The 26,868-nt window shown below is 39.7% G+C and overlaps 1 protein-coding gene across 10 annotated transcripts; it reads right to left on the bottom strand.

The window, feature by feature from the left end:
• Window positions 1-1,797: 1,797 nt before the first annotated feature.
• RNF170 (ring finger protein 170) lies at window positions 1,798-26,772 on the bottom strand. Of its 10 annotated transcripts, none has more exons than XM_082782709.1 (9): window positions 26,695-26,772; window positions 25,711-25,767; window positions 17,987-18,056; window positions 16,418-16,561; window positions 11,833-11,908; window positions 10,616-10,727; window positions 9,537-9,610; window positions 7,143-7,247; window positions 1,798-5,443 (listed from the first exon to the last, which is right to left on the bottom strand). In XM_082782709.1, exons 4-9 carry the CDS (start codon window positions 16,552-16,554, stop codon window positions 5,174-5,176), a joined length of 774 nt encoding a protein of 257 aa, XP_082638835.1. In that variant the 5' UTR covers window positions 16,555-16,561; window positions 17,987-18,056; window positions 25,711-25,767; window positions 26,695-26,772; the 3' UTR covers window positions 1,798-5,173. The 10 variants fall into 10 exon arrangements, with proteins under 10 accessions (XP_082638835.1, XP_082638841.1, XP_082638836.1 ...); XM_082782715.1 differs by having other exon boundaries at window positions 10,616-10,724; window positions 16,480-16,561; XM_082782710.1 differs by lacking the exon at window positions 26,695-26,772 and adding an exon at window positions 25,849-26,219.
• Window positions 26,773-26,868: the final 96 nt, after the last annotated feature.

Genomic DNA, 26,868 nt, shown 5'->3' with positions numbered 1-26,868 from the left:
AACCTCGTGCAGTTCAGCAAGAAGTGCGAAGTCTTGCCCTTGGGGAGGAACAGCTCCAGGCACCATGTATGAGGTGAGCCGTTCCCTTCTGTGCTACGTGGGTGACTGAGCACTGGCACAGGTTGCCCAGAGAGGTGGTGGAGTTTCCCTCCTTGGAGATGGTTCTGGGTAACCTGCTCTGGGTGTCCCTGCTTGGGCAGGGGGTTGGACCAGATGGCCTCCTGTAGTGGGTTTAGGTGGCAAGGTTTTGGTAGCAGAGGGCTAAAGGGGGTGGTTTCTGTGAAAAGAATCCAGGAGAAAGGAGTGAGGCAGTGTAAGGGAAGCAGCCCTGCAGCCCCCAGCTGAGTGCCACAGGAGGGCAGGAGGTGCTGCAGGCAGGCAGCAGCAGTTCCCCTGCGGGCTGTGCAGGGAGAGGCCCCTGGTGGAGCAGGCTGTCCCCCTGCAGTCCATGGGTCCCACATGGAGCAGATCTCCACGCTGCAGCCCCCCCATGGGTGGAGGAGCCCCCGGTGGAGCAGGTGGATGTGGCCTGGAGGAGGCTGCGGCCCATGGAGAGCCCCCGCAGGAGCAGGCCCCGGGCCGGAGCTGCAGCCCGTGGAGAGGAGCCCACGCAGGAGCAGGGGATCTGGGGGGAGCTGCCCCCACCTGTGGGGGACCCGTGCTGGAGCAGTTTGCTCCTGGGGGATGGATGGACCCCGTGGGACGGAGCCGTGTGGGAGCAGTGCTTGAGGAGCTGCTGCCTGGGGGCAGCCACCACAGGCTCAGCTGGGGAAGGATGGCATCCCATGGGAGGGACCCCACGGGGAGCAGGGGCAGAGAGGGACCGGACTGTGAGGGAGCCACAAAGATGAAGCGCCAGGGACTGACCACAGCCACAATTCTCCATTCCCCTGCACTGCTTTGGGGGAGGAGGTGGAAGAAAGATGGGGGAAGGGTGTTTTTGTTTTCTTTCCTTTGTTTCTCACTTCACTAGCTTGTTATTAGTAGGCAATAAATTTTACCATCTCCCTACTCTGTTTTGCCTGTCACAGGAACTGGTGACTTTATCTCAGCCCTTGAGCCCTTTGCATCATGTTTTCTCTGCCTTTCTGTTTGAGGAGCAGGAGTGAGTGGTTGTGGTGGAGCTCAGCTGCCCTCCTGAGTAAAACCACCACACCTCCAGAAGTCCCTTCCGCCCTCAACCGTTCTTTGATTCTGCAAGCCCAGAAGACTTTGGCCCAACTTGACCTTGGGCTTCCCAGCTAAGACTTGCAGGTAAGTTCTTAGCAGAACAATAGCCAGGGGCCATTCATGACATGAATCATGAAAAGCATGGGATTGCAGCACATGCTGTTCACATCCAGTTTTTCTTTGTCCCACAATGGCTGTCATCTTTCCCTTAAACCTACAGAGATCATTTTCTATTTGCTTTGATTTAGCTTACCACCTAGATTCTGTCTGCCTGCTTTATGCTTGTGTTTGCCTGGAGCACTGACATACAAATGTGCTAAATAATCGTCTGTACTGGTTTGGCATCCTGAAAGCTCAGTGCCTACGGATCTGAAGGCACTACTTGGACTGTTCCGGGAAAAGATATTTACTGTACCAATATAATTTTGGGACTAAAATCTCAGATTGTAATTCTCATAATGGAAATAATAAAGATGAAAAGCATTGAGTTACTGCCTGTGGACAGGATGCCCAGACGTAAGAATCACTCAAGACTGGAGCAGAACTATTTTAGACTTGCGGAGGGGGAAAAGGAGGAATAAAAAAGTTCCCATCCAGAAAGCCAACAAAGTAAATCACAAGAATCTCTCACTTTAATAGCAATTTATTATCGTTAAAAGTAACAACAAGTAGGTTTAAATCCTTTTGTTTTAAAAATCTAGTGTAACACACAGGTCACTGTTACAGTTCTATGAAATCCATGGCAAAATTGCATCCCCAAATTACACCATTTTGCCTCATCTTCATAGGCGTCCATGGTGTGTGTCACAAACAACATAGAAACAGACTGCTTTGTACAGCGCTTGTGATAAGGGTTATCATTAGGCCTCGAGATGCTACAAGTTATTCTGTAAAAACTATAAAGTATAACTTTACTTTTCCTCTTTGTTAATATTGCTGAAACAATCAAATATTTCACAGGTTTTGGTGAAGCCATAAGAATCTAAGAACTGTCTTTCCCCCTCCCCCCCCCCCCGTATTGCTTCTCTTCTGCTGAAGGCTTCCTCTTCCCCTCCTTTAGTGATATGGCTGCCCCATTCCACGTGGCGAAACTGCAGCAATGTTTGCAGTTGCTCCCCAGACAGCATTTCTTTCACATTCTGAAGCTAGTGCTCAGGTCTAGCACTTACCTTGAACGTCGCTAACAGAATAACTTGGCAGTAGGTAGTTAAGGAATACTAAATGCTCATGTATTTATCTCCAGCTTTGTGGGAGCTCTGCAGCTTCAGATAAGCTCAAGATATTAGCATTACTCAAGACAGCTAACTTAGAGCTAATTCAGATTTGCCTGAAGGAGCAGCAGCCAGACACTGCCGGACAGCTGCACCTGCACATTGCAGCTGCTCAAAAGAAAGCCTGAACAACTCATAATACTGTTCATCAGTGCTTTGAAGGAGCAAAAAGAAACCCAAAAAAGTCTCCACATGCAAGCACACATGGTGGTGAAAAGGCAGGATGGTCTTAATTCTGTCAAGCATTTACTGTGCTGAATTAAAGCTTACAGTCTTACTCAATATTCAAAAGTAAGCTGAGGCCTCCGAGTGAAATCCTGCTGGCTAGCAGAAACGTGGTGAACAGAACACAGGTAAACTTTACGTAGTTACTCACATGTGGCTTGTACATGATTTCAGATACAACAGAAGATCTGTTCTTTGGGAACAGACTCCTTAGAAGGGCTTTTCTGCATTAACTTCTTCACAGTATCATGTGGAATTTGGGAGCTCAATGAAAAATCACTAAGCAGTTTCTACACCAACTCTACATCTAGAGAGTCATGGGGAAAAGTATACCCACAATCACAGGATAAACGCATGTAGGAGGTACTAGATCACCAGATTTTATGAACAGAGTCCAGTTATCCTACAATAGCAGAACACACAGTTCTCTAAGCAGACCCACAAGCTACACTCTAGGCGAAAAAGGAGGTGTTACATTTACTTGATTATAAATACTTTTTTGGAGTTTGCTCTCGGCTGGATCTCTTGGAAAAACAAACAAACAAACCATGCTTAAAGCAAAACTGCAAAATTCTGTTTATTCTAAATCACTACCTTGCTTCATAAATGTCTAACAGCTTATGAATATCCCACACTTACTCAATAATACCTTAAAGACTTAACTGAGGTAGCCACTACACCATCACCATACGTTAACAATACCAAAAAAGAGTTAAGCTCAACTAATGTGCTCAAGAATGGCTGGTTTGCCAGAAACAACAGTATCTGCTAATGAAAACATCGTTTCTGCCCTGCTCTTCTCCCCCTCACCCTTGTTTCACTTCCTTTTTCTCTTCTTGCCCATCTTTAACACACATAGCAACAAGGAAAAATTTAGCCTTCCAGTTCATTTGGAAAACATTGCTGGACTTTCAATAGCAAATTTCCTAATGAGGAATCAGTGGATTTACTTGTAAATGAATGTAATTTCAAACGCAGAGGGACAATCTCCAGCACCAACCATAGAACGACACATCAGGTGCCAGGTACATCATCTTCCTGAACATGCCTAGGTACTAGAAGCTGTGGAAAGATGCCGACATGGGCAAAACACACAAGTGGTGGAAAGGTCCCTTTCATTTTAAGTCTCATCCAATACAATGTAAACATGCAAAGAATGTTTAATTCTTTAATTCTGTCTAATCGATGTCTTTCAAGTACTCAGGAAGTTAAAGTAAAATGGCAATTCCTTTTCCTCAAACTAAAAGTACATAGATATGGAATATTCTTGAGCTTTCTAGTGGCATTCCCTTACATAAGTACTTTCAAATGAATTCTGTAGCTATGATAGTCTATATTGAAATACAACAGAAAAAGAATCAACTTGTAGGATAATTAATACTCTGGTAGGTTTTAAAACATTTCCAGATGTTAAATTTTTTTTGGTGGTCCCTATTCACAGATCTTTTTCAAGTTAATTCAGAATACCCTCTGCCCACATCCAAGTCAACCAGCCAATTAAACAAGAAATCCTCAAGTGAAAATCAAACACCCCCACATCTAAGTCCTTTAATATTAGTGTTGCAAATATACAATCAGGTAAAGTTCTGTAAACATCCAGTTCTGACTTCTTTTCTTTGATCACTTTCTAAAATTTGAGGGTTCTTTCTATTGGCTAGATTCTTGAATGCAGTTATAGGGATGCAAATGTCCAATACAGATATACTGCATTGACCTGAAGTGGCACAAAAATGTCACTTCCAAGATATGTAACCCACCAAATAAACAAGCTGAAGAGCAAAACCATGCTCCCATTGAAACACAGAGCACTAGCCAGTTTGGTGTGCATAATATTGGTTTCTCCATGTAGATCATCTGGTGTGTGCCTATTACGAAATATAAAAATAAAATTGTACGAATTGCATGCAACCGTACATAGTGCAGCTTAAGCAATACTGAGGTGTTCTCCTTGTTTTTGTGAAGCAAGTGGACAGCAGCAACCTGCAGGTTGATACCTGTAATGCGGTCCTTGGGTTTCTTCTTTCACAGAGATATAACAAGCTACTTTGATTTTAAAAAATTCTAGCCCGCAACGGTGAGACATTAAACAATTTAGTCATGGTAACTGTCCTCTGAAGAATTTCTGGAATTTCTTTATACATGTCTAAAGTACCCAAATGTATTTTTTCTTAGAAGTTCTTTGCCAGAGCTCCCTTTTCACAAATCACACCCCAAAAGAGGTGTTTTCTGCTTTGACTACATACAATTGTTCGTTAGATATAAGCGGATGAAGGTAGTTTATTACATTATAAAACTAACCTCATCATTATGAAGCTTTTGTAATACACAAAGATTCCAGTTAAGCATCACCACATACTAATTGTTCATATTTGTATAAGATGATCAACTAGAAGCCATGACATTGCAGTTACTGAAGCTGTGCACAGGCACCTCACTATTCTGTACTTATAGTCCTCTTTTTAAAACATTCCACAAACACCTGTGCATCTGGGAGGTTTTCATCCATTTCATCTATTCAGCCGCTGTGTTACCACTTCTCGGTACATGATGGAGATGTATATCAGCAGGAGAAAAATGACAAAGAAATCATCCAAGAACCCCAGGATTCCAAAGAGGGCTTCAGGAAGAAAATCCAGAGGTGATGCCAGATAGAGCAAAGCTCCAAGCAAGCAGAGAAATATTCTGATGCGAAACATCCAGAAGAGGCCCCCAACAGAAAACATCTCCCTGAATGCATGCCGCAGTAAAGTGGGCAGATCCATAATTCTTTCCATAATCTATGAGGAAACAAAACAAAGGTTAATATTTTGCTTTAGCTACAGGTCCATGCTAAATATGTCTTTTTTTCGGTATGAAGTTTCTATCACTGCATTACAGCTTTGGTATCTCTTCATTTATAATAATGAAAATAAAATAACAGTAAGATAACACTCTCCGGATTTAATTTTGCTAGGTAAGAAGTTAGTTTTAGAATATATATGTTTTCAGGCAACAGTCAAACTGTATAACTCTATACAGTAAAATGTACACTTGCCTTACCACAAAATACTTTATTATCTATTAAGAAAGGAAAGCAGTGACTATTAGAGGAAAACAAAATATGGAGAAATTATGAAACAGCCAACAGGGTAATCGGAACGATACATTGATCAGAAGGGAAGAGAACTAGGCATTCCTCAAAATAAAAGAAATAATAGCTAAATTAGAATACATAGAATTTATTCAGAAACACATTGTATGCCTTTCCTATGGCATAGGATGTATGCCTCTCCTATGGCATACAACCAGTGATTCTCATACATCACCAAGGACCAAACTTTAGAGTAAAATAAAGAACCTTTAACTGAATCCATCCCTGACTTCTTCATTTTTTTTCTTTTCATTTTTTTGACTATGATTCTGTCATCTTGAGGGACTGATCAGCAGAAAATATTCAAGTGTTCGTTGTGAGGCTTGGGGAGGGATGACCTTTGAATTTTACTTTATATATTTAGGTACTGATTCCATTTCTACTGTACACAGAGCCATGACATTAAAAGGACTTATAATCAAGGCTGAAAAAATCCTCTAGAAAGGAATGCTGTATGTGGTTAAAGCACAACACTGTGTATAAGTCAAAAACAAATTATCTAATTCAGGTTAGGGCTTTAGTGCAGACGTCCGGGATGACCCTGGACAGTTACTGAGGAACAGACGCAGAGCCCAGAGAGGTCCACTGGAGCCTAAAATGTAGTTTCAATCTATTCTGGATAAAAAGCATTACTGCTTTGTGCTTTTGAACATTAAAAAAAAAAAAAAAAAAATCCCTTCTGGCAATTTTTTTCTTTTTGGATTGTAATTTTTTCTTATTAATGTTTTGCTACTACATACAAATCCAATGAACAGCTGAAAACAAACTGTGTATCAGAGTTACTGGTATTCATGTACATGCATTTCACTTTCCAAATCAGGCCGTGCACACAGAATAAAGGTGTACGAGGTTAATTTTTTAAAGTTCATAGAACTTCAACCATTTTAGCTATTCATCAAAAAAATCCTGTTTTCTTCACTGAGAGGGCAGAATAAAGACTGTAATATAGTCTAGCAGGAAAAAATTCCAAAACATCATACAGCTTGAAATCTGAAGAAGAAAGGCAGAGTAGAACTTCAGCTTCTTCAAATCAATTTAAAGAAATTAATCAAGTGAGTATTCTTTCCTGCAACTCACTTATTTCATTAAGTATTAAGAAAAGGGAACTCAAGATTATTAGCAGTTCTCACTCACAACAGAAATAGTAGTTTCCATATAGCAATTACAAATATATTTCAAGCTTGTGGGCTTGTTATTATCCATAAAAGCACAAGTTTCCTAAAAAAAATCCTGCAGTCCTATACATCGCAAATAAAAAATTCACATTCCATGCAAAAAAGTCACCAAAAATGCTGTTCATCTCCCCTGAAATCACTGACGTCCACCCAAATTTACCCCAAACTTACAGATCTAGGTTGTCCTGAGAATCTCCGATTGTAATCATTAACATCTTGCAATACTTGGGTTGCATCCTGCTGATCTTCACCGAAGAGTGGTAAAAACAATGTTACCTAGGCACAGCAGGGATTTTAGAACATGTGCAATTAAACACAGATATTGTCAATTATAAATGAGTCAACAGTGATGTTCAGTTAACTATATAGAACAAACTTTGTTTTAGTTGAATATCTAGTAGCAAAATAAAATGAAAAATATTAATATTTAATATGTGGATACTGCTTCTAAGTTTCAACAAATGTATTGCTTAAAACTATTTGAAGAATATCAATGCATTTTTTTTTTAAGTTTGCAAAAAATGAGCAACAACAAACAACCCACCTTATAAGAGTTGCTTACAGCAAATTTTTCTCAACACCTAAATCTTACATGTTTTATAAGTGATTTGGAGAATAAAGTTAATTTCACAAATTAATCTAGTTTTGTTTCTTAAACTCAGAATCAAGTAGAGCATTCTCTGCCAGCTTTAGAAGGATGTTGCATTTCAGCAAACAAACAACAAAATTCATGCTTCTTGTTACGGGCAGTTGTAAGAAGACCAAAGAGAGTAATAGAAGACAGTGGAAAAAGATAATAGCCTTCAGCTCTCTGGTAAGTACTGAGAATTCCCTTATGTTCTTGGGTTAATTATCATGCAAACAGAAACATATGTGAAGTCATATTCAAATATATTTTGTCTTTCTGCATAGGACTTTCTGGAAACCTAAGTCTTGCATCTGGAAATATGTTTAGTTATAAAATGCATATTATCAGAGCAAGCAGAAAAAGTCTTTATTTAAATTGTAACTATTTTTGGAAGTTCCTTCTGTACCTACCCAATAAATATACATCTTCTAAGCTTCCAAAACCAGTGTGTAGCTCCAATGGCTGTTACTTCCTAACCCCATTTTAAATTAAATAGAAAAAAAATAGAAAAATCAACATTCAGAAAGAAGTTCCCCTCCTTTCTCCCAAGCACAAAACCAATACTCTGTAAGTTGTATGTTGAGCAATATTTATTTCTGAGCTAATACTAGATTTAAAATGAAGCATTTATTACATTTCATGTCTAGATGTAGAAGCTTACAAAACAGAGCTTCTTTAGGCTTTCTCATATTAACTTGTCTTTATCTGTGGAATGCTTCAAGAGACTGGACTTTGAAAAGCTTTTCAGAGCATAAGGCAAGGGAGGATCCTGTAGGAGTTTTTACAGCAGTCACACTTGGCAAATAACAGCACAAGCAGATCTATATTCAACTTCTAGCCCTGCCACAAACCTTCTGCGTGACTCATGTCGTTCATGTATATACACTTCCATTCCCTGTTCAAGTGAGACCTCACTTTTCTTACCTCACAGGGGGTGAGAATGAATGCATAATCATGCAAGCAGTTCTACCCAATGTACTTATTACTCAGAGGAAGATAGAAGGCCATCCATCTCCAGAGAAACATTAAAAAGCACTTAAAAACATCTTATTTTCCTTTTTTCCATCTTTCTCACCCTTATTGTCTTCCTCTCTCTCTCCTCACTGGCTGTTGTCTAAACCAATTCATTCTCCCTCTAGCCATACATATTTTTCTTTCCTTCATCTCTCCTATGGTCACTTGACGTGCTGATACACAGAATCAAAACAGGATTATAATGTATGGGCAAGGGGGTGAAGTATGTTAGTAACTTCCAATGAATTATATAACTCTGTAATTTTACTACTGTTAAAACACAGATGTACTTTTGTTAAAACAGACTGTGAGGCTCAGATTGAATGTTAATGAATTGCAAGGACATATTTCAAACTAACAATGTAAGTAAATTGTGTAGGAAGGAAGTAATATGCTTGCTCTATAAAGCTCAAATTAATAAAAACTAAAAATAGGAACAGAATAAGAAATTGACATGGACAGTTTTTGTTTTGGTTTGTTTTTCTGGCAGGGAGAACAGATGTACTTCTTAGAAACCAGTCATATTTTGACTACTGGCAGTCTTCCAGAACAGCCAGGTCTTTCAGATTCAAGTTCTAGTTAAGAAGTTGTATAACATCACAACTAGGAAGCAGGGAAGAACTATAGTTAAGGTCTCATGATTTTCTGTTTTCATATACTCCTTTACAGAAAAACGGCTGAGTTATCAGTGCTGTTCACTTAAATTTGAGTTGCAGGAACAGTCTTTATTTTTTTGATTTATCTGGCAAAGCAAAACATTTAAGAAACAATGTCCACCATCTACGTCTCACATATCCATATTCTTTCAGCTTCTCAGATTCCCTCTTCTGTCACTCTTACTACCGCAGTTCACACGTAACACTTTTTTGGTAAACTGTACCAGATGGCCAAACCATCGGGTTCACAATTACTTGAGTTATTACCGTTTGTCTGCAGATTGGACAACGGATTGCACCAAGCCACGATCCATACCTCCAGTATGCAATAATGCAGGAACCTGACAAAAATAAGTTACAGATGTTGACACTTCTGATCTGAAACAATTATTGTATGAAACAATAAGCTAAACACCAAGCAAAACAACAAAGATGTGTATTTTTGTATATGGCACTCATCAAAGATACCAAGAACCATATTCAGCATGATTAATGAGAAAAATCCTGAACAGGTTCACATGCATTATTAATTTTAAGAAATTATTTCCTAAAATGACAGAAAACTTCTTAATCATTAACTGAAGAAACAAATAATTACTATTTTTTCCCAATTTAAAATTCGTAAGTGACAAAATATCAAGACATGTAAAATTTATCCTGAAAACCTGGCTTTATCATCAGAGTTTCAGTGTATGAAAATCTCGCTCTCCTTACTGTTTTCCACATTTATAACTTTTGTCTTTTAAATGACCGGGCATGGTAAGCATGATATATTCTGTAACAGCAGACAACTGCAGTGAAAGAATCCTACTGGGAAAGTGAAGGAGGGGAAGCAAAATGATCACAGTGATCATAGAACACTGATAATATATATTTACAAATTTGATTAGCCGGGCCTCAGAGAAAAGTAAATGTTTTAATCATTGTAAGCTAGTAGCAACTCTAGGACTTCTAAGAAAAACAAAATACCTCTGTAATAATGAAAACACCAAGCAGATTTTTTTTGTTCTTTCTAAACCAGCTTTTTATATGGTACATTTCCAAGTGTATTTCAGCCTTTTCTGTTTTTCACTAACAGGAAGTAAATGATACTCTCTGTCCATAATATAATTAAATTAAATGCATTTCAAGCCTGATACCACAGAAAAAAATCCAGCATATTCTGAGAGTGACTATTTATTAACATTCGTTTTTTCAACAAATTATATAGAAAATTATTTCTAATGAACTTATAGATAAGCAGTTAAAATCTAGCAAAGCTTTGCACTAGGGTAACAGTACTATTGCCAGAAGTTTGTATTTCTGTTCTGGTTTTATCTATGGGGTTTGGTGTTTCTCTTTCTTACCACAGAAAAGATGTCCACAGTTTGTTTCTATAGGAAATGTAGCTTGTTGCAAACAGACTGGACAAGACATATCTGTATAGAAGCGATGTCTATCACCAGCAGAGGCATCCTGCTGGGACAGAAGAGAAATGGAAAACATTAAAGATCCTATTTCTTATGAGAGAAGTCTGCTGAACTTAAGTACATAAATAAATATATATGTTACCAGAAGTCAAATACTCGAATTCAAAACTATGTGAAATAAAACAAATTAAAAAAAAAAAAACTAAATGCAAAAGTTATTTCACCAAGCAACTTTATTTTTATTTTTTTTTAGTGACAAGCACATTATTTTCCCCTAATCTAAGTATGTGCTTCAATCCAATTAAAGACCACAAAAGAAGAGCCTCCCCAATCCTTCACATTAAGTAGGATCCCTTATATCAGACACACTGAAGCATGAGTAACACCTTAGATCTAGACTTTTACTTTATTATTCTAAATAGCTCTGTCTCAAACCAGGTGCCTGAACTGTATTGCTTATCAACTGCACTATCTAGGGTTCCCAAGGCCAAACAGCTACATCAGTTTGTTTATTTCACTGTGGTGAAATGTGTTTTCCTCCCCATTTCACCACGTTTTTCCTCCACATAAATAAGCATTCTGGTCACAAATCTGTCATTATTTCAAGCACTACTATGATTAAAGACTCTTCTGAACAGTCTCCAAAAAGCATGGGTTCTCTCATTCAAGGGCTGGGACTCAAAAATTATTGCTAACATGGCCTAAACATTAGATTCTCTCCTACATGTCAGAATTGGGTGCAATTCCTGTTGCCCAGCTCCAGCTGTTGTGCCATTGTTCTGCTACACAGTTTATCAGTTTAAACATCTAACCCCTGTCCTGTGGCAGCAAGCTGTTCTCCAGATTCCTTCTCCTTTACCACTAAGTTCCCAGGAACATTGCAGGAAGCACACAACACAATCTAACATACTCCACCTTGTGGCAAAAGCTGGTTTGAAAAAAGAACCAGTCAAATCTTCAATTGTAATGACTTGATTTATCCATTAAAAAACAAAACCCTACATCACTTCATTCTTAGATAAATTTTAAGGATGCCTCTGAACATGAAGTAAGGTCCTGAAACTTTCAACACTAGCTTCTTCCAGACCTTCAGAAGAGAAGTCTACACTACCCCAAACCAGATAGGTGAACGATTTCAACACTTAGCAAAGTACCTGTTCAGTTTGAAGCTGCTGTCGAAGAGCTCTTACTAGCTCTTGATTTTCTGGGTGTATGTTCTGATGTTCGTTTCTGTGAGAGGAAATATAAGCAGTAAGAAAAAACTGAACACTGTGAAGCAACACTGAAAAATAATTGAATGGAAAACAATGAAACTTGAAAAAAGGAGGAAAAAAACACTCTTTCCTGCTATAAAGAATTTTAAAGGAAGTACACAAAAAATTAATGAAACAGTACATTTAGTGTAGATCCTAAAATTACTCTGGCCACTTAAAGCTCCACAGCAACAAAATTTTTCAAATAAAGGCTCCATAAACAATCACTAAACCATATGAAAACTCAATTTTGACATGAAAAAAAAATCAAGCCATTAACCTGCAAAAAAGTCAAGCTGCTTTAAAGATATATTCATCATGTAGAAAAAGTTTTATTTTTTCTCTCCATTCCAGTTTTTATGTTGTCGTTTCACTTACAATTTCTTTTTCCCCACTCACTACATAAGCTATCATCGAGTTGAAAAATCCTTGCAATTTCAGATTTATCTGCTATATGAAAGATTAATCCACAAGATTTACATAAGAAGGGGTAGGCAAACTCTTAGCTTTAGAATGTTGACTTTATGTAACTATCAGCAGCTTGGATATAAAAAGAAATCACTGCAGACTCTACTGGCAAGAAAACTACAGGTTAGAAACACCAAGATAAAAAGGAATCAGAGGGAAGGGACTCACTGAAGAAAGGAGGCTGGATATATTAAGAATTCAAAAACACAATGGGAACAGGATTGGAATTAGAAATTATGCTGACAACATTACGAGATGTTGAATTACAATAAATATGAGTCAACAACATGTTCAGAACTGCAAATTCCTGTGTTTTATTTATTCATATGGATTTAACTGGTGATAAATTCTGCTCAGCACTGTTGAAATCTCAGCTGGATTCTGTCTTCCATTTTGAGCTAAATGCATAAAAACATGTAGAGAAATTGGAGGAATTCAGAAGAGAATTATAAGAACTACTGCCCACATAGTTCAAGCATTAGAAAAAGATTGAAGAACTGGGAGTTTGTATAGAAGACTGCTTGTGGAGAGAAGTGGGGACAGGATAAGTCTTTCGATCTATAAATACGAGCAATTATTTTCCACAGTTATCCAAGGTTGGTGAAAAAACATTTCTAACTACTACACGTACAAGGCCAGAAAGCTTTACCTCAGGGTACTGTGACCTATCTTTGACTAAAAGTTAAATTGCAGAACAGGTTACTCTGATTTAGGGATGATCTAGGCAGGCTGAACCTGTGTCAGAATTAAATGGCTGAATTTTTAAGACATTTTCTGGCTGCGGATCTATTTATGTAACTTCCTCAGTGGCTCCAGGCACATCTGCAATATTTTCCTTCATTTGGTGTGAGCAATCACAATACTGCATGCTGCTGTCTTTAATGTTTTGTCTTCTTCATTCTTTTTTCAAAGAGGAACAGAGAAAACCCATATTTTCATGCTAATAACAACCTGATTATCTGCAAAAAGTATGTTTATTTAGCAGTTAAGTGGCTGACATATGAAACTTATATGATGAGAAGCTTACATTAAAAACTTTATTGTTCTCCCCTGGTTCTCCACAAATCACATCTTGTGGAAGTTGTCTGTGGTGCAAGTTATATGTTTAACAGTATTTTCCTGTTTAGACTCTATAAATTAGCGTGCTTTGCACCTTCACTTTGCCAGAACTTTGATATATATTGAAATTCAATGCAAATCTCACACAAGTGGAAGGTGTGAATTATAAGCCAGTTTATCCTGAGTCCTTTATAAACAACTAATTGCAAATTTCTTACCAGATTGTTATCTAAAAAAAGTAGACAAAGTTACCAGGGCAATACTGGCGTATCATCCTGATGCAAATATTACACATACGTGACTTTAGTCTGGTACCACACATTATGCTCAACATATGAGAGTGTTTGTAGAGGTACAGTGTCTGCTACCTATGCATAAGATGGTTCAGAAGCAGAATGCTACACAATGTCCAGGAAGAGGCAGGCATAGTTCAAGACCTATCCCATTCACAGCTTCTGTTGTGCAGTTAGTGTGAGTAAGTAAGTTAGAATAAATGAGAAACAGTATAGTGCTTTGTAATTAAAGGCTTTTTAAATATTTTTTTCTGGCCAAACACAAGCCAAGCCAAAAAAAAAAAAAGTTTAGTAAGCACTTTTCCTCATTTCTGAGTGTTAGCACTCTGTAACTTGAGGAAAGAAATCCCATGAGGTGGCAAGATTTTACTATGCCTCATAAAGGACCACACCAACCTATCACTACCAGGAGAGGTAATGGTACCTACTCAATCAGTATGTGCTCTCATGTAGGCAAAGTGAAGGCCAGCACCTATGCAGACTGGAGTATCACTGCACAGTGATTGACATTGTTCTTTTTCCAAGGACTAAGATCTGACTTCTGCTGACAATACTTACTTAGTTTTATAAACAAACCTCACATTGGAACAGGAAAAAATAGACAAAAAAAAATCTAAAACTACAGATTCATAAACATGGGTTTGCTAATTCATGTAGGACATGCAGGGAGTCTCTGATACAAAACATTGGAGGGTCAGACTCTTTTTAACATGTTTCATAAACTAAAGTTTCACAATCTCATTTGTAATGTGGTAATCTACTTATTTTTGAAAGATGATGAAAAAAACTGACTGCATTTTATCAAAATGTACAACCCAGAGATATTAAACAAAATGTCCTAAAGAAATACTGAATTGGTATCTCACTGAACTAAACACCTGCAACTTGATATATATGTTAGTTACCATTAATAGATTTCAACACCAAAAGCTCAGAGACCTTCAGCTCATGCCCTGATGTGATGCCTCACTGCATTTTCCCTGCTACAAAAAAGTAGAGCAACCATATCCCTCAGCAGTTCTTTTCATATTCCATTTTTCTCCCCTCCATGTTTATCTGCTTTTTCTCCCCTGCCTCTTGTTCAATGCTAAGTAAGTATTACCGTTCTTTTGTACTGTACAGATTTTCCATTGTACTGTACAGATTTTGATGGCAACAATACAAAAGAGGTATGGGGAAAATGCTGCTTAATACAGACAATTTTCAAAGGTTCCAGAAGGCACAGTGGGTATCTAAGAAGATGCTGGTAAGACCTTCAGGAGTCAGTCATACTGTGTGAAAATAAGCTGTTTCTAGACTTCTGAACTATGAAAACTTCGTGTTCAAGTTTGTTTGCCATTCCAGAAAATAAACTGTCAAGGCATGTAACAAGATCCACAGATCTTGTTACAGCTCATTCCACTGCACTGGTAAGATCCAGCTAGCCATTTTCTCCTCCCTCAAGTAACTCTTCATCATCAATGTATCATCTCCCTGAATGCCCGTCCTGAGTAAGCCCCCACCGATCTTGCTCACCGCTGACCCTCCTTGCTCTACTCACTTTTTTTTTTTTTAATGTTAACTTACTTGCCATTATGAAGTTCAAAACCAAAATGTTTAGTATTTAACTAAATGCTTCAAATTCAAGTCACATGTGCTATAAAAAGTAAACATAAGGGATAATGACAGCACAAGGGGGCAGAGAAAAGGCAGCTGAGGGAAGAGAGGAGTCCTGAAGTAATCTGAATAACTGAAACAGGCTTGGCAAGAAAAGCACTTTGATGTGCATTCAATCCTCTGAGGTTCCCGTGCTATCTCTTTGGTGGTGAACAGCAGCACTGCCTTGCACTTCAACCAGGCTTTTCCAGTCCCGGTGTCTTTCATGGCCTGCTCTCAAACACACCGTGCCCCACTAATACTTCTTACAAGGACACATTCTCCTCGGTAAGCTTCATAATGCTGATGCATCATTAAAATTTAGTTCTCTCAGATATTAAAACTGCTTCTGTATTCAGAAGTCCACAGAAGTGTTAAAAACAAACAAACAAAGAAACAAAAAAACAACAAACATACAACAAAACAACAAAAAAGCCATGGTGAAGCTCAGATTTATTCTCCCAAAAACACATAGGCTAAAATATTTGTTAGCTTGCAAGAAAAAACATTGGAACTACAAATAAGCTTTTATTAATTGACCTTTAAAATTCTTTAATTTTGAACTTAGCATTTTCCTTTATGGACAGCATATTAAAGTCCATTGTTTTTCAAATATACTCATTTATAAATTTTATAAATAAATCAGTCTGCTCTTTTTTTTTTTTTCTTTGCTTCAACTAGCAAGCACATTGGAGGATTCCATTTAATCTTATTTGTGGAGTCATTATTAATAAATCTTCACTCAGCAACCAAATATGACACAACAGCCATACACACTGTGAATTCAGTCATTTTCAGTCTTCGGAAAGGATGAATGTATGGAAATTTTACTTTACTTTTGAGAAACGCATCATTTAACTCTAACTGTGAATTAAATTATGAACTCAGGCAGTTAGTTAAATAGAGGAAGTGATCAAACAATCATTTCCTTAACATCACAAAACAAGTTTTGTATATGCAACAATCAGTTGAGAAAGTTAGAATTTGACAAACTCAAGTACGTTGATTAATTCCCATCAACATATTCTCACCTTAAAAGCGTATATACCAGAGCAGCAATGAAAGTGAAACTGAGCACAACTGCCACCAGTACCTGGTCACTTATTCCTTCTATGACTGAATCATTATCTAGCTTCAAACTCTGAACTTCTGCCTGGTGACTGGCCATCACAGCTCTAAAATGTAAAAAGAAATATATATGTATACATGTATATAGAGAGACATACACACACATACATTTTAAACAGTTACAAATAATATGTATATGTATCTATTCATATGAACAATAAATTCTTGAAGCAAAAGATTACTCATTGCTGGGAGAAAAATGGTGAAAAAGAGGAAACAGATGCATTTTACCAAACAGCTTGCTGCAGAGGACTACAAAACATTTGTCTTGCACAGTAGCAATGACTGCATTGTGCTACAAGGTTTTCTTTTTTAAAACAACAACAACAACAAATCAGTCAGATCCTTTACCTGAAAATCTTTACCAGATATCTTGCTTAGGGACAGGACACCCTGATGCGTTTGACATATTCTAAGGATAGTCCATTTATAAAAGTATGACTCAACATTATCAAGGTTTTTTGTTATTATGTAACACATCATTGCTGCTAGGCTAAAACAATGTACATTTTAGAAACCTAATTTACTCCCCTTACCTACATGAATAAAGAAACAAGAATATTTGCATCACAGCTTGTTTTAGAGTGTTAAATGGCCATTTGGAAGCACATAAACTATCTGACGAATTTCGTATTTTATCTGCCTCTCCTATGGTTTCAGCTGGAAATATGGGCAAAGCTTGAAAGAAAAATAGTACTTTCAAGCTTCCCTAGTTAGACTTACTTGGTTTATATTCATTTCACATATACAAAACTCAGAATGACTTGCCAACACTAATGTTCATTAACCTACAGCTGAAGACACGGAAAATAAAATAGTCTGCAACATGCTGCTAAATCACTCCTGTTGCAATCAGGAAGTGAAATGAACTACAGCTGTGAATATTATGAAACCAGGGAAGTGAAACTAAGTCTAGGAAAAGGTAAAAAAACAAAAAAGTCATATTAAAGATGTGTCCATACACACTGGAACTATTTTTCATACAGATTTGACATAAAAGCTCAGCAGCATTTTACAAAGTCAGGGAAGACTGGTATCATTTACTTTACTTCCTACTCCAGTGTGGGTGCTCTAAGCTTGCAAACTTTCATCAGTGTCTTTTCCTAGTTCATAGCTTGTATGTGATTTTTGAATTTGAACCCTGCTGTCTAGCAAGCATCACTACAAAAGACATTGTCTGGTCCTGAATTAATTGCAAAAATGAAAGGGAACACAAGTCATGGGGATTTTAGAACCTAACTGTAATGCACTACCCTGGCAAGATTTCAACATACTGGTCTACTGATAACAGAAAAATGTCATCTTTTCCATAAGATGACTACTCTCACTCTCCAGATCTGTTCTTGTAGGAGTTGTAGAGCTTTTTCCAAGCTTTGTTACATTTGTGGCAGCCACCTCTGCAGCAGCAAGGCAAGAGAAGCTAGTATATTCTAACATTACTATAAAAGGGGTAAGTGGGTATAATTAAGTACCATAATAGCAGAGAAACATGGAGCATGAAGGGTAGACTCCTTTCATTGTTCTTATATTTTTGGACTTCCACTGCGAAAAAACAAAATGAAATAATGAAGCATATATGAAGTGGAACATAAACCAAGTTACCTAACCTGTGTCTCAACCTGAACTGAGACTATTATTCCTGTAATTCTAGTCATAATTTTTGCTAATGACAGCTTTTCACCCGCAGCAGTGTCATAATCTAACTACTGAAATGTTGATTAATATTTAGAAAGAATAAGTTTTCCTAAAGGTAGAACACCTATGACTCATCAAGAGCCATGTTTGAAATAGGTCAATATTGACCCAGATTTCATACATACTAATGAATAAACGGCTGTATCTTTGTGGAAAGGTCTTATGCAGGATCATGACTCCTACACACAAGGAGCTACAGCATTTCTCTGTGTGGCTACTTACACAATTAGATTGCTATAGATAAAGCTGTGAGGCTAACGTGTTGTGAATGTCTTCTGATCGCCCATTCCTTGGTGCTGAGGGTCTGGACTTCCAGGCATATTGTCATGCCTCAGCTCAGCATTCGCAAACTGTACACTTTATTTCTTTTAAATATTCACTCTTGAAGAAGCATCTCTCTCTTACAATACATCATTCTGGGATACGCATTTTCCACAACTGTGTCTTGGGCAGAGTGTTGTTATTTTAATGTTTTCTCTCCTTAAGTACCATCATCACTGCAGTAACCTTCACTGTTACACTGTCATTTCTGGGTTGACCACTCCATATACTTCCAGACGTAAATGGCAAGGAACTGGTATGCGATAATTTCTCCCTACAAAAGCTCTGTCAGAATAGACCAACACACTAACAACACTACATTTTGTTAAGCACTACTCATTTTTTCAGAAATACATGCTGTGTTCGAGAGACATACAGATGCTCTGATTGCCCAGCACCTTTGGAAGGTAAGTGTTTCTCTCTCTGACACCTGAAAGGCTTCCTGTATCAGTGCTTGCTTCATGTACTCTGAATCTGACAAATATGAATTGTCAGTATCACACAAAATGAAAGGAATTTTCCTGAACAGCCTCCAAGGCTTCCACTCTAGAGCTCCCTCTCCTTCTCTTCATGCTCCTTGCAACAACATCTTTAATCCTTATCTGTTTATCATCACACTGGCTACATCTTCATTTCTGCTCGTGCACTTTTACTGAAATACCTAACTGTGGTGCCAGGGTTAGCAGGGGGAAATGAATATGGAACAGAGATTCTCACTTTCTCTTCCTGACCACACACAATCCAATTATTATCTACTTCGGATGCTCACTTATCACATATGACTTTCCCAATGACCATTTTAACACCAACTTACTGCCCAACAGGAATTCCTGCACAATTTTGCTTTGCTACATAAAAGGCCGCTCCTCAAAACACATTGTCTTCACAAATGTATCACTACTGTCAAGATATATAGGGGGAAGTGGAACCTCTGCCTCTTAAGTCTCTCCCCCTGCTGCTTCTATTACTAAATTACAGGAGTGCTGCAATGCCTGGCTACAGGCTCTTCAGAAGGGACAGGCAGCACAGAAGGGGTGGTGGTGTGGCTCTCTGTATCAGAGGGAGTTTTGATGTTGTGGAACTTGAGGCTGGGAATGATAGGGTTGAGTCCCTATGGGTTAGGATCAGCGGGAAGGCCAACAAGGGAAGCATCCTGGTGGGGGTCTGTTATAGACGGCCGAACCAGGATGAGGAGATGGATGAGGAGTTCTGCAGGCAGCTGACAGAAGTTGTGAAATCATCAGCGCTTGTCCTTGTTGAGGACTTCAACTTCCCTGACATATCCTGGAAGCACAACGCAGCCCAGAGAAAGCAGTCTAGGAGGTTTCTGGAGAGCGTGGAAGATGCTTCCTGACACAGCTGGTTAGTGAGCCTACCAGGGGTGACGCCCCGCTAGACCTTCTCTTCACAAACAGAGAAGGACTGGTGGAGGATGTGATTGTCGGGAGCTGTCTTGGGCAGAGTCACCACGAGATGGTGGAGTTCTCTGTTCTTGGCGAAGTCAGGAGGGGGATCAGTAAAACCGCTGTATTGGACTACAGCAGGGCCGACTTTGAGCTGCTGAGGACACTGGTTGGCAGAGTCCCTTGGGAGGCGGTTCTGAAGGGCAGAGGGGTCCAGGAAGGCTGGGCGCTCCTCGAGAAGGAAACCTTAATGGCGCAGGAGCGGTCTGTCCCCACGTGCCCAAAGACGAGCCGGCAGGGAAGACCCCTGGCTGAGCAGAGAGTTGTGGCTTGAGCTTAGGAGAACAAAGAGGGTTTGTAATCTTTGGAAAAGAGGGTGGGCCATGCAGGAGGACTATAAGGATGTTGCAAGGCTCTGCAGGGACAAAATTAGAAAGGCCAAAGCTCATCTGGAGCTCAAACTGGCTACTGCCGTTAAAGACAACAAATGTTTTTATGAATACATCAGCACAAAAAGGAGGACTAAGGAGAATCTCCAGCCTTTACTGGATGCAGGGGGAAACTTAGTTACAAGAGATGAGGAAAAGGCTGAGGTGTTTAATGCCTTCACTGCCTCAGTCTTTAGTGGCAACAGCAGTCGTTCTCTGGATACCCAGCACCCTGAGTTGGTGGAATCACAGAATCACAGAATTGTTTAGGTTGGAAGAGACCTCAAGATCATCGAGTCCAACTTTTGACCTAACACTAACCAGTCCTCCACGAAACCATATCACTAAGCTCTACATCTCAACGTCTTTTAAAGACCTCCAGAGATGGTGACTCCACCTGCCTTTCATAAACCCATGCTGACTGGGCCTGATCGCCTGCTTGCCCTGCAAGTGCTGCGTGATGACACTCAGGATAATCTGCTCCATGAGCTTCCCTGGCACTGAGGTCAAACTGACAGGCCTGTAGTTCCCCGGGTCTGCCCTCCGGCCCTTCTTGTAGCTGGGCATCACGTTTGCTAGCCGCCAGTCGACTGGGACCTCCCCCGATAGCCAGGACTGCTGATAAATGATGGAAAGTGGCTTGGCCAGCTCCTCCGCCTGTTCTCTCAGCACCCTCAGGTGGATCCCATCCGGCCCCATCAACTTGTGCACATCCAAGTGCCGTAGCAGGTGGCCAAACACCTCCTCGTGGATTATGAGGGCCACATCCTGCTCTACATCCCCTTCCTATAACTCTCTACAGGTACCTTAAAGGAGGCTGTACCAAGGTGGGGGTTGGTCTATTCTCCCTTGTACCTGGCAACAGGACAAGGGGGAACAGGCTAAAGTTGCGCCAGGGGAGTTTTAGGTTGGATGTTAGGAAGAACTTCTTTACCAAAAGGGTTGTGAGGCATTGGAACGGGCTGCCCAGGGAAGTGGTGGAGTCACCATCCCTGCAGGTCTTTAAAAGACGTTGAGATGTAGAGCTTAGGGATATGGTTTAGTGGAGGACTGTTAGTGTTAGGTCAGAGGTTGGATTGGGTGATCTTGGAGCTCTCTTCCAACCTAGACGATTCTGTGATTCTGTGTGATTCTGTAAATTCTAGAGATGGGCTATTAATGTTTAGGGGTAATGTTCATGTCTTAAGTTACTTTCTGCCTCTGGACAGCAAATGAGTGCTGTGCACATTCCCCTCATTACCTCTAGCACTTGTTCTGAATCAGATCATTGCACAAGAGGGCTGACACAAATCGTGTAGACTAAGAAATATAAAGAGAAGCTTTTCAGTTCAAAAGATCAATACATGCTTTCTCTGATGAGTCATTTAAGCCTCAGTAGACACAGCAACGATCTCCTCCTACTTTATCTCTGTGTGAGCATGTAATAAAACAAACAACAATGACTCCAAGGAGAACACTGCTGAAATACACAATGTGAAAACTGTCTGACTGAAGGAGGAAGGAATTTTCTGATCTCAAGCCTGTTTACAACATTTTCCAACAAAATGCACAGAACTGCAAGCTTGCAGTTCACGTTTCTTCGAGTGCAACCACAACAGCCCATCACTACATCTGTAGTGGTTTGTATGCATGATAGACTAGCCAAGGCCTAATATAGCTGCTAAAGAGTCTTGCCTTCCAGAGAGTAGGTCTAGAAGCAGTGGTCTTTCAGTCAGCACAATTAATAAGCAAGCTATAGGAGACTTATTCTGAAACGACATAATGAAGTTATCTTTATCTTTTGTGACAACCAGTGCTGATGAGGACTAGCGACTGAAGTTCACAAGGAAGACTTCTATAAGAAAAAACTCTACCTATCTCTCCCAAAATAATATGCACTAGTAAGTTGATGCCATATAATAGCAACTTGATGTAATTTGCATTTAATTATTTTCTTCAACCTGTTTACTTTGATCCATTACATTTGTCTGGTTGTGCAAAAATAACTGTATTTCCTCAGCCTGTTCAGATCAGTCTTCGAGACCACAGGCTCTTCAGGCATTAAATAAAGTTGTTCATTCTTCTCTATAGATTTCTGCTACTTTTTTTTCCTTTCAATAATTACAAAGGTTTGAAAATTTCCATGCTGTGTCTCTGTTCTTTTATACAATAAGTTAGTTCTTGTCTATTCTAGCTTTCTATGAAAACTGTCACGTTAATAGAATGACTTCAGTTAAAACAGGCAGTAATAAGAAATAAATTCAATTTTAAGAATTGACCTTTGCTTACACGTGGAATTATTTTCCTCTTTTTAACCATTTAGCAGTGAGGTAGCTTTCTTACAAGAGAGCATAACCCCACCTTGTCTTCCAATTAAAGGAAGAAAAACAAACATTAAATTAAACAATTAAAGGAAGAAAAACAAACATCTAACATCTAGTATCATCTAACAATTCTAACAATTCCAATCCCATTAAAATTGGATGGTATATAATCAATTTCAAAATGACAAAAGTACAGGTTGCAAAGTTTAAAAATCCAACAAAAACGCTTGGCCTGGACATCAGGAAGAGGTTCTTCTCTGAGAGGGTGGTCGCACACTGGAACAGGCTCCTCAGTGAAGCACTCATTGCACCGAGCCTGCCTGAATTTAAGAAGCGATTGGACTGTGCACTTAGTCACATGGTCTAAACTTCTGGGTAGACCTGTGCGGTTCCAGGAGTTGGACTTGATGATCCTTATGGGTCCCTTCCAACTCGGGATATTCTATGATTTTCCTACATTCAATGCTACAACAGTAACAAAACAAACAACAAAATTTTCAGCTCAACTTTAAACTAGTGGCACTTACTTGAAGTAAAATACTGGGACTGCCTAGTAAGGAAAGAAAGATGAGTAGTTATTCCTCTCTTCCACTTGGCTTAGCTAAATTACAGCTGGACTTTGCAGCACAGTGCTTAGATGGGGATCAGATTTATCTGCATCAGGATTCTTTATGGTTACAGGATGTAAACAACCTGAAATAGACTCATCTGGCCACAGAATGCTACAAAGTAGAAAGGAATGAAACTTTGTAAAATCATGCCATTTTGTTTGTAAAAAAACATTTCAGACTACCCAGCTGCACATAAAATCACCTTGCTTGTCCTGTGTTTTGATGAGACTGATTACAGACAGAAAGCAATGCTAATTTACAAACATTTCAAATAAGAACCTGCAGGCCTTGAAAGGTACATTTCCTCCCACCTGATGGTTAAGTATGAACAATACATGCCATTTTATGCAAAAGAAGCAAAATCATGAAGAACAACATTGCAATTAAGGTAACTTTTATTCCTGGAAACACATACAGATAATACTGAAATGTGGGGGCACAAAGACCCATAATAGTGTGGATGTATTACCTCTTTTTTTTTTTTTTTTAAAGATTTGAAAAGTATTTTGAAGGCTTTTTTGTACTATATACAGCACAGTTAGAGCAATACCTACACTACGGTTTGCAAACAAATGAGAAACAGTCCTATGTCTGCCACAGTATATTGCATACTTTTTGTGAGCTAACCAAAATCAGAATATCCCCATAGATTTTCTGTAGGAATTGTATTTTCCAAGTTCAACATGGAAGTACCTAATATACTCCCCAAAAGACACAGGACCCACTACCAAAGGAATATGCTAACTTAGAGAACCGAGAGGCTCTCTTCATCTCTGAGAAGTAAACAATGAGATAACACACAGGCAATACTGCTGTGAAATACTGATTAGTAACCACGAGCAACGTTGACTTTGAGAGCAGGGTACAATTTGCTCAGCATCTGAAAAATATGTTGGGTAACAACATGCCCCTTCAGGGATGGGCTGGGAGTGAACTGAGTAAGAACAACTGTTCTACTTCATTTCTATTTCTGCTATTTTCTTCTTGTTGCAGTACTGACAACCACCCTTGTCAGTTCATTTATAAAATGAAGACACTGGTAGTGCCCACCACCGTCAGAACCTGCAATATCGACTGGCTGTTTTCTTTTAGTAGTAGAACCATTATTCCCTTTTTCCTTGCAAATGCTTCTTGCTTTAGAGAGAATATGTATTCTGCAGGATATGCTAATTCCTAACTAGTAAAATACTACCATGAAACACAGGCTTATAAAATGGAATTCTTGTAAAGTACAGGTTATTCCTGTGATTCTAATTTCTGTTAAGTCTCCAGAATTTTCCTCCACTGTAAGAGGAACTAAAACCAAATAAATTGACTTCATTTGTATCACCAGATTTCCAATAAGTGACCTGCTTTAATAACAAAATCAATGTTTAATAGTTTAGAAGTAGTAAAATGGAGCATATTTATTCTGAAACCTCCCCCCCATGCATATTAGCTTGTATTGAAATCTTTAAAGCATGACTTTAGCTCTTTTGGTTTCACTGAAGAGAAAAACAGACACAAGGTCCCCAAAATAAAGACAAATTAATAATTGCTAAGTAACAATTGAGAACTTCATGGTAGTAGTAGTTCCTGGACATTGTCTGTAGTCGAGAACAGGACTTTTCTAATGGATTTGATCCACCAAGCTGGATCCTACAGTTATTTTCACTCTCTTTCATGCCGGATCGAAGGGTATGGCTACATTGCATTCAGGAAGTGTAATGACAGCATGTATTACACATGTCCAATGAATGTCAGCGAACATACAAATAGTATTGAAAGTACTTTAAAGTTAGTATACTGAAGCTGGACTTTTTCAAAGTCCAGCAGTGGACATATAAAGTGTTTGAAAACAGAAATTACGTAATGATGGTGGGTGTACTCAGAAAAAGCTGTTTTGATGACACTGGATTTATCACCTTTCCACTTTTGTGAACGCACTCTTATTTGCAAAAAGCAAAGAATAATCTCTAGTACTAAGTGTCTCCGTAAGCTTCAAAAATCAGGAGGAGACAAACTGAAAGGCATAAATACTAAGGCAAATAAAAAATAAAAGAAAAGCGACATACAAATTGACAAGATATATTGTGAGAAGGTTAAAACAAACTCAGGAATATTTTAGTAGGACTTCATGCAGCCTGTTAATACTGCATTATTATGGGTTAGCAGCTACTTTGGAGTCATGACTCTGCTTAGCTGGTACAGCAAAATTATAGCCCAACTCAACTGTATTGTGTTTAGTTATGCTTTCTTTGTCGACCACCAGTACTTAAAGAACTACGCTGAATACATTTACATGCATACATAGTCATTGCAAAAGAGAAAGAGAAAACCTAAACTGTCTTGATAAATTTAGTTTAACGCCAAAATAGCAGACAGGGCAATTTCAGGAGGGGAATAACATGCATTTCTTCATTATACATTAAGAATTGCCCAACCAGGGCACTTGCCTGATGAAGCAGGTCTCTGCAAGGCTGGAGGTCAGCAGCGCCTGTGGCACATCTTCCCTAATAAAAAAAAAAAAATATAGGTATTTTGCTTTTCCTGCTGGAAGCCCACCTTGCAAGTTAAAGATGCAAATTCCGTACAGGAATATACTCCCAAAAGAGCCTCCAAACACTTTCGTCTGAGCCTGAAACTGTGCAGCACTCCTACTTGGAGTATCTGTCTGGATGACGCACGACCTGTGTCAAACAGTCCCAAACCACGTCTGGAACTTGTGCACCAGGCTAAAACAGACAGAAAGGTATGGAGCTCTGAGAAACACAGGGGGTTCAGTTGGGTTGACGTGCGGATGGGAACTCAAGGAAGAGCCTGTGGGTGCCTTCAGTTGGACAACTAAGTTTCCTGGACGAGAAAGGAAGGAATGGTGCTTAATTATAACATGTTACTGAAATATGGTATTTCAAATAAGGCTGGAATGGGTTTTTTTCTTCTTTTTTTTATTTTTTTCTTTTTTCTTTTTTTTTTTTTAAACTTTAAATTGTTTGAAAGTGCCCAGGCATACTTCATGGTGGAAAGCAGTGCTTCCGCAGGCAACCTCACACCCCCAGCAGCACGACAGAAAGCGTCAGCCTGCCTGCTTGCGTCAGCGACACACAAAACCGAAGTCGCATGTCGCGACAGCTGACAAACCGGGGCGGCACATCGTGGGGGAGGGGGGGTCACAGCCGTGCAACACCGCTCGCCCCCACCTCCCAGAGCCCAAACCCCAAGGGGCAGACGCGGAGGATGCCAAAATCCCGTCACGCGGAGCCCGCTGCGGGCCGTGCCGAGCCGCGGGCCCGCCGCCGAGGGCTGGGCCGTGCCCCCCAGCCCGGCCTGCCGCCGCCGAGCCCCTCTCCGCGCTGCTCTCCCCCCCTTTTCTCCCCCCTCAGGGACCGGCACCCTCCGCCCCCACCGCCCCGTCCCGCCCCGTCCCCTCACGGCGCTACCTCAGCTCCCGCCGCTCGCCAACGGCCGCCAACGGCCGCCAACGGCTGCCCCGCCCCGCCCCCTCGCGGCGCGCCGCGGCCCGGGCCCGTCTGGGCTCGGAGGGGGGGGGGTGCGCGGTGCGCATGCGCAGAGGGCGCCTCTCCCTCCCTCCTCCCCCTCCCCTCCCCGTCAGG

The sequence above is a fragment of the Aythya marila genome (genome assembly GCF_965140915.1).
Source record: "Aythya marila genome assembly, chromosome: Z".
In the NCBI taxonomy this organism is placed as follows: Eukaryota; Metazoa; Chordata; class Aves; order Anseriformes; family Anatidae; genus Aythya; species Aythya marila.
Note: the sequence above shows the minus strand (reverse complement) of the source record. Positions and strands in the feature narration are given on the sequence as shown.

Bases quoted from the DNA above. Each gene is read 5' to 3' on its own strand.
- RNF170 (XM_082782706.1), bottom strand. The intron at 11,909-16,417 runs GTGAGAATATGT...TTCCTCTCACAG, and splicing joins CTGGTATATACGCTTTTAAG to AAACGAACATCAGAACATAC. The intron at 10,728-11,832 runs GTACTTTGCTAA...CTTCTGTCCCAG, and splicing joins AGCAGCTTCAAACTGAACAG to CAGGATGCCTCTGCTGGTGA.